Source organism: Anser anser (assembly GCF_964211835.1).
Source record: "Anser anser genome assembly, chromosome: 1".
In the NCBI taxonomy this organism is placed as follows: domain Eukaryota; kingdom Metazoa; phylum Chordata; class Aves; order Anseriformes; family Anatidae; genus Anser; species Anser anser.
In genome coordinates, this window is record NC_139720.1 from 104,650,877 (window position 1) to 104,669,880 (window position 19,004).

General features: G+C 40.6%; 2 protein-coding genes across 2 annotated transcripts; one reads left to right on the forward strand and one right to left on the reverse strand.

The window, feature by feature from the left end:
* Positions 1–2,033: 2,033 nt before the first annotated feature.
* Positions 2,034–14,575, reverse strand: LOC310891740 (C-type lectin domain family 1 member A-like). The gene is made up of 7 exons (XM_083819437.1): positions 14,558–14,575; positions 8,577–8,996; positions 6,610–6,708; positions 6,133–6,282; positions 4,075–4,226; positions 3,345–3,463; positions 2,034–3,073 (listed from the first exon to the last, which is right to left on the reverse strand). The coding sequence occupies exons 2-7, from the start codon at positions 8,662–8,664 to the stop codon at positions 2,911–2,913; spliced, it is 771 nt and encodes a 256-aa protein (XP_083675563.1). The 5' UTR covers positions 8,665–8,996; positions 14,558–14,575; the 3' UTR covers positions 2,034–2,910.
* Positions 12,177–18,200, forward strand: LOC310891751 (transmembrane protein 52B-like). The gene is made up of 5 exons (XM_083819438.1): positions 12,177–12,828; positions 13,434–13,477; positions 14,743–14,781; positions 15,763–15,929; positions 16,368–18,200. Exons 1-5 carry the CDS (start codon positions 12,781–12,783, stop codon positions 16,616–16,618), a joined length of 549 nt encoding a protein of 182 aa, XP_083675564.1. The 5' UTR covers positions 12,177–12,780; the 3' UTR covers positions 16,619–18,200.
* The last annotated feature ends 804 nt before the right edge of the window (positions 18,201–19,004 follow it).

Here is a 19,004-nt window from a genome sequence, read left to right on the forward strand (position 1 = left end):
TGAAATGACTCAGTCCACTTGAAGATATGATTGGATTCTGCCTTCTGATCTTTGCCAGTTTTAAATGCTTTCTGCACTCACGTGACTCCATCTTACATATAAGAGCATTTTTTTTCTCTCCTGGATTAAGCCAAAATTCAAGAACTTGTTTATACTACATATAAAGGAAATTCAAGGTTAAGTGTTACTCAAACATAGTAAGAAGTTGTACACTACACACCTTAGGGCAGACAGCATTGTGTTACTGGATGCCACAAGCTCTTCTATTCTGTGTAGCTTGACTCATCATGTAGCTGTTATCCTCAAATGGACCTGGGAGGTCTTCATGTATGTCAGAAAACCTGGAGGCAGACCTCTGCACAAGGACAGAAATCTGCTACTTGGAAGTCTGGGAACAGCATTTATGTCCTGTACAGGGAAACCCAAAGGACATCTCCTCCTGAGCACTGTACAGAACAACAACTTTTCTTTGAGCATCACCCTTTATTTCCTTTAGAATTTAACTGCCAGCAGTAGCCCATAGTACCAGTGCTTTTCACTTCTCCCTCAGCCAGAGCCCAACAATCAACCACTACTCTGACAGAAAGTCTTTGCATGAGTTCCCCTCCCTGGTTTTTGACCCTATGTCCAGACAAGCTGCCCTTCCTGGCCTGATGATGAATTCCTGCTGGTCCTCTCCCCAGTGCTCTCGCATCAGTTTTGCTCACTGGTTCAGCTCATAGAATCATATCATAGAATCACAGAACAGCTTGGGTTGGAAGGGACCTTAAAGACCACCTAGTTCCAACCCCCCTGCTATGGGCTGGGACACCACCCACTAGATCAGGATACCCAGGGCGCCATCCAGCCTGGCCTTGAACACTTCCAGGGATGGGGCATCCACAGCTTCTCTGGGCAACCTGTTCCAGTGCCTTACCATCCCCTCTGAGTGAAGAATTTCTTCCTAACACCTAATCTAAATCTCCCTTCTTTTAGTTTAAAGCCATTCTCCCTTGTCCAGTCACTGTCTGCTCAATGAAAAAGTTGTTCTCCATCTTTTTTATAAGCCCCTCTAACAGATCCACATCCTTCTTGTGCTGGGGGCTCCACACCTGGGTGTAGTACTCCAGGTAGGGCCTCACAAGACAGAACAGAGGGGGACAATCCCCTCCCTCGACCTGCTGGCCACCCCTCTGTTGATGCAGCCCAGGATGCATTTGGCCTTCTGGGCTGCAAGTACACACTGCTGGCTCATGCCGAGTTTTTTGTCTACCAGAACTCCCAAGTGCTTCGCTGCAGAGCTGCTCTCAATGAATTCTTCTCCTACTCTGTACTCATGTCTGGGATAGCCCTGAAGCAGCTGCATCACCTTGCACTTAGACTTGTAGAACCTCATTAGGTTCATGTAGACCCACTTTTCACGCTTTTCCAGTTTTCTCCTCATACCAGCCCCCTCAGTGAGGGCTCTCCTGCTTCCTCGTGTTGTGATCCTTAGGAGACTCTTGTATAGTCAAGGGCTGTAACATGGGGCCTCGCAGCATGTCCTAGTACAACAGTCCAGTATGGATTACTCCTTCCATCCTTCACATCTTACCTGCATCCCCTGTAGACAGGTAAGTGCTGGGATCCCAGGTAACATCTCCACTGCTGCTGAGGCCCCGTGCTTAGACTTAGAATAAGCAGCATTTCCAGACTATGAGATAACTGTGACACAAGACACTCTGTTGTCCTGGCTCCTCTGAATTACTTCTTCATACCCATAATTAAGATAACTAAGATCATTGCCATATCTAGTGAGGGATGAAGCACACTTGTTGGCTGTTCTTACTGCAGAGTTCCGATGCACAGCTTCAAGTCTGAAATAATCATAATTATAAGCCTGCTGAGATACCGCCATATCTAGGAACTTATAGTCCAATTTTCATCAAATGGCTCAAACTAGAACAAAATACACACAGGAACAGAAGTCCCAAAACATAAACTTGTCTGTTCCTGTGGGACTTCAAACATCTCTGCTGCATCATTATAAAGGCCCTGTTTTGGTGGTTATTCAGCCTACTGTGTGCAGTGACATACCAAGAAGACACTACAGAAAAGGTCAGTTGTAGCAATATTTATTTCAGTTGTGAAATTCTAGAACAGGATAGAAAATGGATTTGGGATATCAAAGAACTGGATCAGATGTGAGACAGATAATTATTAACACAGATGTCTTGGAGGAATGTGCCTTCTTCCCTAATACCTGATGAAGCAGAATCCACTAGCAGTTGGACTGGCACCCTTGGCATTAAAAATTGGTGACTTTCCTCAATAAAGATGTATTCTGTATTTGCTTTCTGGTTTATGAGCCTATAGGGGATGCAATCTCATTTCAAAACTTTACTCTCTAACCAATAGAACTAGTAGTATTTTTATTTGTCTTTTAATACAGTCTCAGATTTCTTTGTACCACCCAGTTGCCAGCTGGTAGGGACTGAAATTAAATCAAATATTTGGCAGTTTATTGTAAAATGGGCATTTGTGTCAGTCATGTGTGATTACCCAATGGATGCATTTTGAAAACATGTATGTGCTGTCCTAGCTAATGTACATTGATTACAGATTGTGGGTGATATGAATGAATCTATAAAATTGAGTTCTGGAATCGTACTTAATTTTGCTTCACTTAGAATGGAATATATAAGAAGTGGATAGAACTGGTTACACAAGAACACAAGGCCTGAAAGAAAAAAGAGGGAATTAAGTTGCTGGGGAAAAAAAAAAACGCACAAGGAGCCTGGCTGATGTGCATCACCAGAGGACAAGTTTATAGTATCCCTGACATTATGCTAACCTGAGCTCAGACTCTTTATCTTTATTGCAAACCCAGGGTCAGAACTTGTCCCTGCAACAGCATATCGCAGGATGGGGCTTTCTGCAATGCTCTGCACACTACTGCCTGTCTAAGTAGTTCACTTGTTCAATCACTGCAGGATCCACCATTTTCTCACAAATGCAAAATTTGTATTCACCACACTGTGCAGTGCCTATGTTTGAACCTTGAAGCCACACACACTCTAGGAAAGGACTTGAGCTGACTTCTTGGATCTGAAACCTGTGAAAAAAATAACAAAGATTTTCACCATCCCATGAAAAATTCCACAGACTAATATAATAATTCATGATGGCTGCTACCTATTTGACCCACACTAGCATATAAACTCTTTTATGGAGGCTTGTCTGGATGAATAAACAAGTGATGAGCAATCTGATGACAAACTGTGGGGATGGGCAGCTGAGTACTAAGTGGTGGCTAAAGGCTCCTGCCTTTGATTCACAAGAAATATGCATGGACTTGGTCTGTTCCTATCTGCATAGTCACTTACAGATCCGTGGAGAAAGCTGATCCATCCTCCCATAGCCAGGGCCCCTCAGATCCATTGTGAGACAGACCAGTCCAGAAAGAATACGAACTGTAAGACTGTGCCGATTGCATTACGAAGTCCTGTACAGAAATAAATATGAAGCCTGTGAATCACATCCCTGCTTCATTCATAACGGCGTATGATTTGGAAAAGGAAAGAAGGAAATTAAAGTGAAGTATTCACACCTGTGTGTAATAGACATTGTTTTGCAAGTGACTCTGGGCAGTGCCTCCTACACCTGGCAGTTAAGTGCTATTTTGGAGATAAGAAAAATGAACCTGCTGAGAACCTTTAGCAGTTATCAGCTAAAATGGTCACTGAGATAACCACAGACTGCACATAGCTGGGTAAAGGATATAGGATAATGACTCCGTTCTAACACCCTTCTAAAGCTAACGAGTACTAGCTCAATCATATTTGACCTGAGGTGGGATGGGGCTCTAGATGTAGACCCAAGCTGGTGTGTCTCAATGAACTCTCCTGAAGTCAGTGAAGATGCATAAGAGAGAGTACAGCCACAGTACAAGCAGAGTGACTTCAAAGAGGCGGGGACCAAGTTTTTGCAACTTGGTCCAGCACATGCATGCCATAGCATACTGCTCCAGTAGAAAGATGGAGTGACTGTTCAGACCACATTAGATGTAGTGCATGTACTTAGAAAGAGGAAAGAACAACAAAAAAGAATCTTTACCAGCTCTTTCTTACTCTCTATCTTAAGAAATCTGGACTCCAGAGCAGAGCACCGAGCCTTGCTTTCTTGCCAAGTTTTCCATTCCTTTGAAAAGTAGTAACAGTTCTCCCCATACTGCAGCCAGGTCTCAGGACAAGGAGTACATTTATATCCTTGAAAACAAAACAGCACCTGATCAGCTTTGTCAGCGATGGCAGTCTCTTCTAGTCTAGTGGATTTCTGCAAGATCACAAGAGCAGTGCACAGCCTCTCTACCACAGAGAAGCAGCAACTCCTCTTTCATTCTGCAGCTAAATTCACGTCTTCGGGGAGACTTTATAAACACAGTTGCCAGAAGACCAGAATAACATTTCAAAATTAAAATCAGATAAACAAATACTAAAGATTTTTGGAATATGAGCAGAAAGCCTGTGAAAATATGTGTATGAAATCCAGAACTGTAGAACTGATAATGACTGATTTTTGCACTGTATTTGAAGCCTTCCAGCTTCACAATGAGATGGAGTGCTGGGCTACTCTTTTTTCTTCTCCATGCAATGGGATAACTGCTGGTAGGAGAGTGCTAGTACAGCACAACTAGAGGAAATTTTGACGATTGAGTTATGTTCACAGAGACATGGATCTAGGTGGACATACAGGTAGAGGGAACCTAGACTTTCAGTCATATGGGGTCATCTCTATTCATGTGAACTTTCAGTTTCTTGCTAACAACTTAAGGGTCAGCTCTTCCCTCCTATATGCTTTGCAAAGCAACTTATACTGGAACTTCTCTAGCAGCATTTCATATATGCTATGGATTCAGCATGCAGATGGCAGATAGTGATGGCCAGCCAAAGTGAAAGATATTGCACCCATTGTTCTTCCAAAAATACCTTTCTGACAGCTGGACTTTGTCTCATTCTGCCATATTATTCTGTTAGCTGCTTGTTGGGACCCTGGGTAATACTGAAGCCAGTAAGAATTCAAAATATTCAATTTTTCCACCACTCTTGCACAATCTAGAAAATCCCTTTTCTAGTTGGAAACAGAAATAATCACAAGTGGCAAAAAGACCTGCCAGATAAAATATTTTGGAGAACTTTGGGAACTGGGTCCAAACTACTGGGTGGATCATGACTATTGTTTTGCAGTTCACAAGGCAATTTGATATTATAACAACTCAGTACCAGCTGGGAATATGGGGACTTGATGCTGGATGGCAACAGATAGCACAGCACAGTGCACTTGATTCTTACAAGTAGCTTCTGGTTTCTGTTAAATTCAAATGCAGACTTTTACAAAGACAATAATTTTGTCACTCTTTCACAAGCCTTTCATTTATAATGATTCTCTTCCCTCCACTATGTGATAATCTAGCATATTAAGCCCACTCAATATTAAAGATTCAAACCATTATTTTACACAAGTTAAAATATACCCTCTGGATATGGTCTGTAAACTGTTAACACCAGTGATTCCAATCCTATTTGGCAGAGGTCAGCACTATTTGATCTGCTGCATCCACTACTATGTAACAGACTAAAACTGTCTTGAGCAGTCAAAGCATTCCAGAAAACTAGCGCTAGTAGGAATTTTCCACCATTTTTTTTTATCATAATTCGCTGAAACTGACAACAACAAAGGGGAAATGGTGGCATCAATGAATTTGCCTATTGAAAACACATTTTTTTAATATAAAAACAGAAATATCATCATTGGGAAGTAATGGGAATTGTAATTGGGAATTAAAATTGGGAAGTAATTGGGAAGTAAAAAACAGAAGTATCATCATCATCATCATGAAGTCTCATCATCAATACTTTCTGAATTAAAATGTTTATTTGCTTTAGGATTTAAAAACGCTCCATTACAAAAATTCAATAAGCATACTTCAAAGAGACTGATACTTAAGAAATGGAAATGCAGTCTTTTCATTGATTCACCAGAAATTAATTTTCCAAAGAAATAATTCAGAGCAATTTTAGAGATTTTGAATTTTCCTTTCAATATTTTTGATAGAAAACAATCATATTTGTGGTTACCATGAGGTGGAATCACCTTCTTCCCACCAGTATGTACCTCTGGAGGTGGCAAGTTGCTTTACAGTTTCTGACAAGTTCAAATTCTGAGCCTGGAGGTGCTCCAACTGCTGGCTGAGGTTTTCCATAATTGCCTTTTGCAGGGTGAAGTTTTCATCCCTTTCACGCACAGCATGGCAGACCAGGATGACTTGAATGACAGTGAAACAAGAATGAATTTGTTCCATTAATATTAAAGGCAAAGAGCTCAATGTCACCCAAATAAACTTACCAAAGACGCATATTTCTCCCTAAAACCAAATATACTTGATCTACCTACACTTTGTGTGTACTACATATCTACATCCTGACACATACTACATCATGATTTTGATGTCTGTGGAGTCTCCTGGGTGGGTAAATTCTTCCAGAAAGGGATCATTTTTTTTCTCCATTAATTCTTTAGGCTAATCATTTTCCTTAAATTGCTTCTAGTTGTTCATACAGCTCTGACCACCCCTTCTGTGACCATACTTACACTTGGCTGCCAAGACTCCTGTAGCTGCCACTGAACTTAGGCAGACAACCCCAAGCACCATTGTAGCCAGTTGCCAACAGGAAGATCGACTGCGAGAATCTGAGATACAAAAAAAGAAGGAAAGCATCAAGAACAGGCACAGAATCAATAAATGTCTGAGGCTGGCAGGGACCTCTAGAGGTCGTCTGGTTCATCCCCCTCTGCTCAAGCAGGAACACCTAAAGCAGGTGACCCAGGACCATGACCAAATGGCATTTGAATACCTCCACAGGAGAAGTCTCCACAACCTCTCTGGGCAACCTGTGCCAGTGCTTAGGCACCCTCACAGTAAAATGTCTCCTAATGTTGAGAAGAAACTTCCTGTGTTCCAGTATGTACCCATTGCCTCTTGTCTTGGCAGTAGGCACCACTGAAAAGAGCCTGGCTCTGTCCTGTTTACAGCTTCTTTCCAGGTATTTAAATACATTGAAGAGAACCACACAAATACACACCACCACCCCGAGCATTGTCTTCTCCAGGCTGAAGAGTCCCAGCCTTCTCAGCCTTTCCTCATATATAATACACTTCATTCCCTTAATCCTTTTCATAGCCCTTCTTCGGACTATCTCCAGCATGTCCATGACTTTTGTACTGAGGATCCCAAAACTGGACACTGGCACCTCTCATCTTTATGTCTCCAGATCCTACATTGCACAAGACAACATGACCAGTACTCTGCCCAGTAAATTGCTGAGATTCCAGTATACCAGTAAGTGGTATTACACTAAAAAAAATGTCCTGCCATTTGGCCATGACCAGTTCTCCTCAGGAATTTGGGGCTAAGAAGTGAGTAGGCCATAGAGATTAGCTTAGCCACGAAGTATTAAGAGAATACAAATTGAACAAATAAAGCTAAACAGCATAGACTTTCACATGTGTGAAAAGACCATCAAGGAAACATTAGGGCTCAAAACATGGTCAACATTTTCATATGCTGCGAGGTATTGGTGTATTTTGACTTTTGGGTGCCTAACCTGCCAAACTGGGAATGAATCTTGTGATTCATGACTTTTGTCTTCTTTTGGTAGACTCCAATACAACACTTCAGTGAGAATACTTAAATTATGTTGAAGTCACCAACAGAAATAACTGGGATACCTGCCTCTGATACTTCTGTCTTTTATCTCCTGTGTTCCCTAACCCTCTAACCTAACAGTTGGGATTAACCCTACTAGACTACTAGGAATTCAGCTTCAACCTCCAAATATAAAATACAAAGAACCCTTGAAAAATGAGTATGAAATAATCACAGACTAGCTAATAAGGGAAAATTTCTTTCAGAAAGAGCTCTTTAATCTGCTAGCCTAATAAATTCATTTGATTATTCAGGCTGGAACATAAAATGTCTTTGTTTTTCTCATATCTTTCATACAGAGCAATTTTAAAACACTAACGTGTAGAGTACAGAATACAGATTTGGGATCAGCCACATTCCCACCTTCCTCTGTGTCCTCTGTGAAGCTATATAGCATATTTTTTATGATTTTTAAGTACAAAAATGTATTTGTCCATCCATTCCTCCCCCTGAGATATAACCTGCTTTTCTTAGCATTTATTTCAGTTACTCATATTTAAATGATTAAAGTTGAAAGACTTTCACAGGGTTCCTTAGACAGATTACTTCACTAACTTCCAGGACCTGACACTTGATATCTAGCCTGAACATGCCTTTTTTTCCTTAACTGCATCCCACAACTTTAATTAAGTCTCTCAAATTTAAGCACTTCTTCCCCTTTCTCCAGACTTCCATTCTTTTTAACATCCTGCTCTTTTTCTGTCCCTTCAATTTCTTTGAAGATTTGAGTCCAAAGGTCTCCCAGAAACTGAGCTGAAACACGTAGGTGGCAATCTACTCTGAGTGCCACATGAAAATATTATCCAAGGTGAAAGTTTGCCCTGTGGAGAACTGTCCCCAACATCAACACTACCTTTTGCTCTGGCAGTCTGGATGTCCTTGGTTTGTAATTTTTCCAATGTCACGAACTTCAGGTCTGCGTATGTCACTTCTTCAGTCATTTCTGAAGGTTACAGGAGAAATCAAAGTTTGGGTTGATTCCATAGAAGAAACAGAGCTTAGGTTCTGGCTGGGATCAGATATACGCTCAGTGTCACTGGGAGTTGAGAGAGTGATTCATATAGCAGTCAGAAGGGTTTTTTTGGCTCATTCTCAAGGACTTCATGACACAGAGGTGCCAGGGTTATTTACATGCAGCAGAAGCTTCTAAAATGGAGTCCCGGAATAGTATTTAACTCTCCTGTGTATGCAGATTGCAATGGGGCGTGGAAATCTCCAGTTTTCAATTCATGGAACAAATGCATAGTTACCCAGGTTGGGAACTGCATCCTTTCTGTAGAAAGAAAAAGAAGGAAGACAAGAGTTGAAGAGGAACTGATGTTAATTTTGGATTATGTCTAAACTATTCCTTGAAGTTTTTCAGCATCAGGAATATTTGTTTCCTGGCTTTATTCTCCGTGATTAATATTCAGAAAATTTAGCCAAAATTGCTCCCCAGTCTTACTTGCTATGAGGAGGAATGGAGGTAAAATTAAGTGGGAACTATTCCTTTGCTTATTGTCTATGAGCACATCTCAGTTGTCCTGATGGGGTAGCACAGAGGTTTGTTAAAACCATTGCCCATTCCTGGGACATGAAAAAGTTTGTCCTTCCAGCTGTCCTTCCAGTTATGTCTGCACTGTAAAAGGGAGTGAGCTGAAGAAATCAGCTAATGGAGAGTCTAGGTAGAAAATTCACATGCCAGGGTATGATGCTGTGCTCCTATACTAGCTCAGGCCTAGAAGCAACCTAGGCACAGTCACATGTGACACATCACAATTCCCTCCTTTTAGCAAGAACAACTAACAGAGCACAGCAGCAAGTCACTGTGCTGGGAGTTGACACTGCATCCAAGGAGGAGTCACCCATCAGCTTGAGAGTCTGCCCCATGGTCTCTAGAACACCGAGTGCTGGTAGTATGATGGAGAAGCTGAGCAAGTTTACCAGTATTTCTATGTCTGCTGAAAAAAAGGCAGGAATGAAACCTGAACCTTCTGTTTTATTGCAAGTGGCACTGCTGCACACAGCTCAAGAACTGCTGGTCTCACCAGCTGTGAATCTCTGGGACAGAGGAAGAGCACCAAGTAGCATAGAATCCCAAACTTTTATCTTAGAGTGGAAGAAATGAGTACAGTAACTTAGACCACAGCATCTGGGCAGAAGACACAGATAGGCCAATAGATGTTAATTTCCAGGAGTGTCTTGGCCTGTCCCCGGTGAGATGGTGCTTGTGAATCTTCTGTCATACCTTCTCTCAATAACCATTATGTCATCAGTGGAAGGAACATGAAATGTGGAAGTGTTCTGCTCCTTTGCACCTAGTTCATTTGATAAAGATCCAGTTTTGTTTTACAAGTGACAGAACCCTTTTGGATTATCATCATCCATTGTAAAATACATAAAAACCTTCATGATGTCTTGCTACACCAGCAATAGTACCAGGGGTCCTCATGAGTCCCAAATTTGTTCTGTATTTTACATTTCTAAATGTCCCTGGAGAAGTATTGGGTATGACTAATCAAGCTGGCTTTAGTGGAATACTCATCTGAAGAATAAGAGGGAACAAGCAGCAATTTCTGAAAGATTTCCAAGAGTAAGCAGTACAGCAGCACTTTTTTCAGTGCTTTAAGAAGTTTTACTCCCAGTTAAAATCATGCTACCTAAGAAATAAAAGAACAGGCTTGACATCCATCCCTTGATACAACCAGAACAGGATAGCTAGACAGGACAAGAGTATCTTGTGCCCATGCTCAGATCTGCTTTCTCTAGAATCCAAGGAAAGATGTGGAAATCACATAGTTTACTGTTGCATGGACTATTAGATTTTAAACTATGTCAAAGAACAATGAAAAGTCAGTGATAGGACATTTTTGTTTGTTTTAACAATTCTGTAAGTCTGATCACATTTTTAGAACCTTTTGAAAGGTGCCAAGGGAAAATATGAAAGACAACTTTTACTTCAATAATAAAATAAAATAATAAAATAAAGCAAAGACAAATAAAATATAGAGATAACTGAGGCAAAATATCAAGGGAAACTGGAGAAATTGAAATCATTGTTGGATGACAGCCACAGACGGGTTATTAGAAACACAGTATTGATGGCAATGCCACATAAATAGAAAAAGAATGATCAATGAAATTCAGCAAGAGTGAGTTATGGTATGCTTTTGGAGGGGTCACATCTTCACGTTGCACTGATGCTTTTTCATTAGATTTTTTTTAACCACTCTATCTGATATTTCTTCAGTTTGGTCCTTCTAGAATTTGAAATTCTTATGAGACTGAATTTCAGCTAAAAATCAACTGGTAATCTATTGAATTATGAGCAAAAATCCCCTGAAAAACATTGATAATTTGCTCTTCTTTTCCACATTTTATTCTAACAGTTTTTAAAGTTGCACATACAAGAAAAGCTATTTTACAGTTCTTTTGTGTCTTTTCTTCTAACTTCCATAGATCCATAGAATAGTAGAATGGTTTGAGTTGGATAGGACTTTAAGGATCATCTAGTTCCACCACCCTTGTCATTGGCAGAGATCTTCCAATAAAATTCTTATAATACACAAAAGAATTTAAGGCGAAAGAGAAAAAAGAATATTGTCCACTTCCCACATAAAAAGAAAGCCATTAGCTCGTGTTTCTATATTTCTTATTTGTCCACCAGGATGCAGAAACATTCTTCCAGTAGCAGACTAATTTAGAAACAAAAGCAATGAGAGAGAGAAAGAGAGAGAGAATCATGCTAAGGAATGTTTACACTGCACCACTTTTATAATTAGAGAATGGTAAATGTTTTTTAGCGTGCCTTGTAAGAATACATTATGTTCATGAATTAATTGGTTCTGCTCTGCAACTCTAAAATGCATCACCAAGGCTAATGATTCACCAGCTTAACGTGATTGCAACATGGAGCAACAAGTCTCTCTAGTTGCTATCCTGCCCTTAACATACACTTATACACCAGTCCCAGGTGGTTCCCAAACACAAATAGTAACACATTTTTCCTGTTTTAGCTGTTCAAAGAGAAAGAGAACATGAACACGATTTTATGCAAGTAATGATATTCTGAGTAGTCATAAGCAGAAACAGAAATCCAAGGCAGCTCTACAAAATAAAGAAAATTAACCGGTTGTTGAATGGAACCTTCTAATTTAACTAATAGTAGGACTTATTGTATCCAGATAGGAGAATCAACATGTATCCCTTATGATGCAAAGTATTTGGGGAGATTTGGCTGGCCATGCAGGACTTTCAAGACTGGGACCTGTGAGAGAGAAGTAAGCAGACCGGTAGTTGCAGGACTGACACAGCAGGAGACTACCAGGTAACAGGCATGATGGCAGAGCCTTAAAGTGGGAGATCCAGGAGGCATAGTATATGCACATACACATATGCGCACAATTATTTATTATATTGCAAGCTCTTTCATCTAGCAGGAACTTCCCAGTTGTAACACACTCTAGACATTGATCACATGGATAAAGTCAATAGACTGAATCTGCAGAGGTAAGGGGCAGAAAAAGTACTGGAGGAGGGAGAAGAATCTGATACACATTTAAATAGGTCAATAACATGACCTTCAACCCACTCCCCTCAGGGTAGGGGCGGGGAGAAGAATAATTTGTAATGAACAAACTCAGACCCTTTCTGCTAACAGAAGGGAACGTTCAGATCTGCAGAGATCTCTTGATGCCCTTCATCGAACTAGTTCAACATCTAAAGTAAGAACTCATAAGTACCGCTTTTCTCCTGATCTGACTGGAAGGTTTCAGAGAACTCTTCAAAAGAGAGGAAGAAGCACATCAAGAAAATAACGAAAGGTGACAGGCAGAACCAAACAGGAGTTGTCAGTGACAGAGAACAAAAGAGTAAAAACAAAAACCTGAAGGGCAGAGACAAAGGACAAATCCAGAGGCAGATTAAAAGAGGTAGAGTGGGAAGAGACTGGATTCAACATACAAGGAATGTGCTCTTTATTCTAATCAGTGAATGGGTGAGGATGAACAGAATCTAACAAGAAGGAAAGTCATCGAGTAGCTTGAGACAGCAAGAGGCCACAGAACCACCCCTTCAGGATGCATAGCCTTGTCATGATCTGCTTTGTTTTAGGGTGTTTCTTATGGGTAAGTCACATCAAGTTCCTTTTCACGTGGTCTCTACTTATTTGTGGAGTTACCTTGGAAAGCTGGACGGCTGTTAGCAATTGATAATAACAGGAATTTCTGTTATACTAGAAAGAATTGGGCATATCAAATGCAGAAGAGAAGAATATTTGCTGTTATTCCAGGGATGATAACCCAGAGGTCAGGGTACCCAAGGCAGAAGAATGAGAAGGGTAGGAGTGCTGGAGAGAAAGAGACGAATTCAAATCGATGTGAGTGTAATATGTAATCCCCATATATATACACTCCCAATATTTGAGCATGGAGAATGATTTACATCTGTAGTATGGCATAGCTACAGATAAGGGAAAAGGGAAACTTGTGGTGAGTGCAAAGGGAAGTTGGAGTCTGCGCTAGAAACAATGTTAAATAGGATTTTATTGACTATGTGAAGTTAAGAATGTGAAATGGTGAAGTTGCCATCACAGTAACTTTAAATCTACAGCAGAATATACAGGGAAATTGTTGAAGATAACAGCAAGACCTTTCCATAGGAAATTCAGACTGGTAGCTGTCTAGGTGACAGAGATAAATGTTGCATATCTTATTTGTTTTTCTCCTTCTAGTTCCCCCAAGTGAGGGGTGAGGAAGGGTGTCTCAATGCTGAATTGTGAGTATTTGGAGATCTTGCACTCTTTTAAGAAAACTGTGAAGGTCAAAGTTAGTAGTGGACATCAGTGTTATAACATGGTGACAGACATTTTCCATAAAAGCTTACTTTCATTTTGACTACTGAAAACTTACATAAAATACCCATTGCTTTCAAGGTTAAGTGCATTGATTGCTACCTATTCAACATATTCATCATGCAGTACTGTTTCTGCTCCCTATTTGGATAACTGTAATGATTAATAGTGTTCTGGTGTAATTTTGATTAGCTGAGATTATGAATTTGTAATTAACCTTTCCTTAAAAACTTTTTTTTAAAATATATTTATTTGCTGAATGGTGGTGTTATTTGTAAGAATAATAGAAAATAAGGCAAATGAAGGGCACACAGGAATGGCACAAAGCTACGCCAGGGGGGGTTCAGGCTGGATATCTGGAAAATTTTCGTTACCATGATGGTGGTCAAATACTGAAGCATACTTCCTAGAGAGCTGGTTGATGTCCCGTGACAGTCAGTGTTCAAGAAGCATTTGGATAATGACCTTATTAATATGCTTTAACTTTTGTTTAGCCCTCAAGAGGTCGGGCAGTTAGACACGATGACCTTTGAAGATGCCTTCCAACTGAACTATTGCATTGAATTCTATTCTATTCTGTTCTGTTCTGTTCTGTTCTGTTCTGTTCTGTTCCTTTCCGTTCCGTTCCATTCTGTTCCGTTCCATTCCGTTCTGTTCCATTCTAAAACAAATGTGAAAAATGTCCTACGAGGATTCTGATTTTACTAAATAAATATCTTTAAAAATGCACAGGCAGGTCTACTGACTGAAACTAAAGGAACATACAACACAGTATCCAAAATGTACCCACAGGGACAGAAAAAAATCAACGAGAAAGTCAGAAAAAAAAAAAGAAAAAAAAAAAGTGAAACATAATAACATTGGTCAGACTGAACTGTGAAAAAAAGCAAGGAAGTTCAGAAATTATAACATGATGCAGTTCCTAAGGTTTGCAAACCAAATTGGTCAGGCACAATTATCAGGGGAACAATAAAGAGATAAAGCCAAACAGAAGGGAAACTCACCTGACAAGATTGATGAGGTTGGACAACTGCCTCCTATGTGAAATACTGTGTTTTTCTCATATTTTGTGTCATTTACAAGCTGGAGTGTAACTCAGGGGTGTGAGGGAAGCTGGAAGAGGATACAGTGGGGATCTTTCCATTTATTTGTTGTTCTATGTCTAACTATTTCTTGTACCTCTTCTCAGCTGTTCAGGTACGGAGTGGGTCCGTCTGTGGTATATCTGGTAAGATGACATATGATTACTTTAAAGATCTGTATCACTGGACAATTCCAGTAGCAAATAGTGGGATTAAATGTGGTCTTGTAACTCACTCAAGGGTGATCCTACCCCCCACATTCCCTTTACACCTTCTAATGTTCTGCAGTAGTAGCAAACCAACCCCTAGACACTGCATTGTCTTTGGCAAACATTGACTTACAACCACAGGCCTCCTTTTTTATTCCATGTATACTTGCAAGTGCAATATTAATAAAGCCTTCCTGTCACTGTATGCCTTTTAAAAGGCTCATTTTTTTTTTTTACTAATTTCAGTCCATTTCCTTAGTAATTAAGGATGGGATTAAAAAGTGTGGCAGTTGTTGGGCTGCATTAGTAAGATTGTAGCCAGCAGATTGAGAGGTATAATTTTTCCTCTCCACTTGTCACTCATGAGGACACTTCTGGAATATTTAGTCCAATTTTGGTCCCCCAGTACAAAAGAAGTGTTGATAAACTGGAGCAAGGCTCCTGGAAAGCCAACAAAATAATCAGAGGACATGATGTGTGAGGAGGGGCTGAAAGGACTAGGTCTGTTCAGACTGGAGGAGGCTAAGAGGCAGGGGGGAAAGGGACCTAACTGCAGTTTTCTACAAGCTAAAGTGTATCTGAAGAGAAGACAGAGCCAGGGTTTTCTCAAAGTTGCACAGCCTAAAGATCCCAGACCATGGGCCAAGCTGCATCCAGGGAAGTTCTGATCAGACAGAAGATTAGGCAGAAGATCAGATAGAATAAAAAATGTTTACCCTAAGGGTGATGCTGCACTGGAATGGGTGCCTGAAAGGATGGGATCTCCATCTCCACAGACTGTCCAAACTCTGCTGGACAAAGCCCCAGATAATTGTGTCTAGCTTTGATATTAGCCCTGCTTTAAGCAGGGAGAGATCTTAATATGCCCTCTCTAAACAAGATTTTTCTGCTCAAATTCTGTTTTCTCTCCCCTTCCAGGCTGGTGGTTGTGATTGGTGGACTGCTTCTTCTGTGTGGCCTGGTTTCTGTCTGCATGAGATGCTGTTTTCATTGCCATCAAGGAGGGGATGAATCAGGTCCTCAGCCCTACGAGGTCACCGTCATTGCTTTTGATCATGACAGCACCCTCCAGAACACCATTACCTGTGAGTTGGCTTTGACAGAGGCTGGGGACCTCAGCACACTCAGCTGTGAAGGGATGTACTGTAAAAAGCCCAGGTTGGGGCATCTCAAGGTCCTCCAATGGGCTGACAGAGGGAAATCCCAGGCAGGATGCTGGGAAAGTGGCATCTGTAAATACTATAAATTAAGGTGCTCACCAAGCCTCATGTAGCAAATATGGTCAGATGGTGAATTGGTTGTAAGATGTGTTTGGGTGAACTAAGGGCAGCTACAGGTGTCTTGGAGCCATTTGATGAAGGAACAATTATGGGATATTGCTTAGGGGGCTTCATTCCTCCCCAGGATGAAAGGGTAGGAAAAGGAAAATATTCAGGCCATGGGGACAGAAAACCTGTGCACTGTGCTCTAATCGTATGGTGCTTTCAGAATGAGGCAAATGGCTTTTGTGTCCTCCCTTCCAGCTCTCCATTCGGTGTTTGGACCTGCTGCCAGGAGAATACTAGCAGTGGCACACTCCCATAACTCTGTGCAGGGAACATCACCCCTCTCGGCGTCAGACACCCCTCCAGTCTACGAGGAAGCTCTGCACATGAGCAGGTTCACAGTCGCCAAGGCCGGGCTGAAAGTGACAGATGTGGATCCAGTGCCCAAAGCAAAACTGCAAACATCTGCTGAGGTCAAGGATGCCCAGCCAGCCCTTCCAGGACGCTAGTGCTTGTTTTTACTGAATGGCAGTAAAATAGAGAATGATTTCATTCAGAGGCTAGTTCTTCTGGGCAGGGCTAGGAATACCAGATTAAACTCCTTAGTCTAATGACAAAGGCAAAAAAAGATACTAAAATTCCAAATAGTTCAAGATCCAGCATATTTTGATGGTTCCTTTTGATACCTCCTTGAGATAATCAACCATTGGCATTCCCCAGGTCCATTTATTACACACAGATGTCATTAGAATCACAGTTTGCATGTATAATCTAACAGGCAGCAGGATCAAGGTGCTGAGATACTTTGCACGCTGGTGCTGGAGACCTGCAGGGAGATGGCAGGTGTTACCTCGTTGTACTTGCCTCCAGCCTAAGGTTCCTGGAGATGGCAGAGCTTTTCATACCAGGAAAAACAAAAATGTGAAAAGGCCTTACTACGCAGTAATAAAACCAAACTCTAGGAAGGTGCCAACAATTCACAGTAAATTTTATAAAAAATAATAATAAAAAAGAGCTGTGTAGGAACACAGTCTGTATGTAAGCAAATGATAGGATACACTGGTAGTATGTGCAGTGCAGTTCCCTAAATGATTTATAGGATATATACAGCGAGCATGCTCTGGTCCTGAATAGGATGTATAGCACTTCTGAAACAGCAGTTACAGGCTCTGGCATTTGAATTAAACCTATGATATATGTGATAGCAAATCAAACAATGGGAGGAGCAGGAACACAACTGCTGAAATAAAATTCAATCATAATTTAGTTACCTTCATATTGTATTTTATATTAGTTATTCCTACTGTTGCAGTCAAAAGCAGATCAAGCTAAATAAGATCATTTAAAACATTTAAGCCATTTCTCAGATAGAGATCATTTGTGAGTCTTTCCTGATCCATACATATATGTTGAATCATCCAGAAATCTTCATCAAACTGTTTGGATGAGCATAGTTATGGATCATCTCTAAATGTTCCTCGGACTAGGGAATCATGACAAGGTGACAGTTGAATTACATTGGTATTGTCTCTATCCCAGGTTCAGCAACAAAAACATTAAAAGATAAGAAACATCCAATATCAAATAATAAGCAGTCATGAATTAACTGCATGTGTGTGTTGATGTTGATGTGAATGCACAGATCATGGACTTCACATCTGTTTGAAGTGCCTGCACAGCCCTTCCTGCTATAATCCTCACAGACTTTAATATGTTGATCTTCACAATACTCCTGTGAAATACAGAAACACGTGGTCATTTTGCAAGATAAGAAGAGAAAGAACCATGTTGCCAAATGTGTTTAAGAACGTAACTGCTGTTGAAATTAAAACCATGGAAAATTTTAGAAAGGAATTTAGAGAAGGTTGCTAAGATACCTTCAGGGACAACATAAAGCAGAACTGAAAAACCAAAACATCTTTGATGACGTCCCAGACCTTGCCCAGTCACAGAAATTTTATATCCAAGAAGAGAATTGAAAGAGGGTCTCGATTTCCTAGATCGCAAACTTTTTCCTGAATTACATAGTCGTTAGCTAATTGTACCATTAATGAATGATAATCTAGAATAAAATAAATAAGTGACATATAAGGTTATGCCTTTTCTGCTCTACAACACGTCTGAAATAATAGTAACCGTTTGTGAAACATCTAATAGTGTGACCTATTTCATCAGCTGGTCCCTGAAGTCCAGTTCAAGACTGACTTCTCCAGCAAGCTGCAGAACGTTTCCTGGAAGGCTCTTGTTTACTTTCCAGTCAGAGCCTGAAGCAAGCAGAGACATTTGGATCTGCTGAACATGTGTCGAGCACTATCAAGACCAGAAACTTCCTGGAAGTCTTCACAATCATTTCCACTGGGAACATACCATTCCTCCACTGCCTCCACCCCTTTCTTCCTGCCTGTGAACACAGGTGGCCGAGAACTGAGCTGTGCGTGCATTTAACATGAGATGGCAGACGTGCTCCACAGGGCAGCAATCCTGCTGCTGGAATTCCTCCCATGACTAGTAGAACAGGAATTAATAGTTTTTAAGAATTTTAAATAATAATTACACTGTAATTTTGATAAGATGTGCAATAAAAAGGGAAGATTTAAAATTCTTGATTTCCCCTTTCTCCACAACACATTACCTTTACTATCTCCTTTCTCCATTTCAAGGAAAAAGTTACATGTCACTTGTACCCAGAGCTGGGTAATACCTGCTGATTTATTTCCCCTGACCAGAACCAGTATAGTCTAACTCTCCTGCACTTTTCCATCTGCTCACATCCTTCTTCGCATGTCTCACACTTAATTGTAACATAGTGGAGCAGACACCTCAAGGCTTTTTTGCTGGCAAGAGATCAAATAATGTGACAATAATGATAGATATAACTTCACTTGTTAAGGGATA

Excerpts from the sequence above, each read along its gene's own strand:
- LOC310891740 (XM_083819437.1), bottom strand. The coding sequence starts at position 8,664 with ATGACTGAAGAAGTGACATACGCAGACCTGAAGTTCGTGACATTGGAA. Across the intron at positions 4,227-6,132 it reads GCAACTTGCCACCTCCAGAG|GATATAAATGTACTCCTTGT; the intron begins GTACATACTGGT and ends TTTGTTTTCAAG. Across the intron at positions 3,074-3,344 it reads TCAGCTTTCTCCACGGATCT|GTTTCAGATCCAAGAAGTCA; the intron begins GTAAGTGACTAT and ends TTTTTTTCACAG.
- LOC310891751 (XM_083819438.1), top strand. The coding sequence starts at position 12,781 with ATGCATAGCCTTGTCATGATCTGCTTTGTTTTAGGGTGTTTCTTATGG. Across the intron at positions 13,478-14,742 it reads GGGTGTCTCAATGCTGAATT|CTGTTCAGGTACGGAGTGGG; the intron begins GTGAGTATTTGG and ends ACCTCTTCTCAG. Across the intron at positions 15,930-16,367 it reads CCTCCAGAACACCATTACCT|CTCTCCATTCGGTGTTTGGA; the intron begins GTGAGTTGGCTT and ends CCTCCCTTCCAG.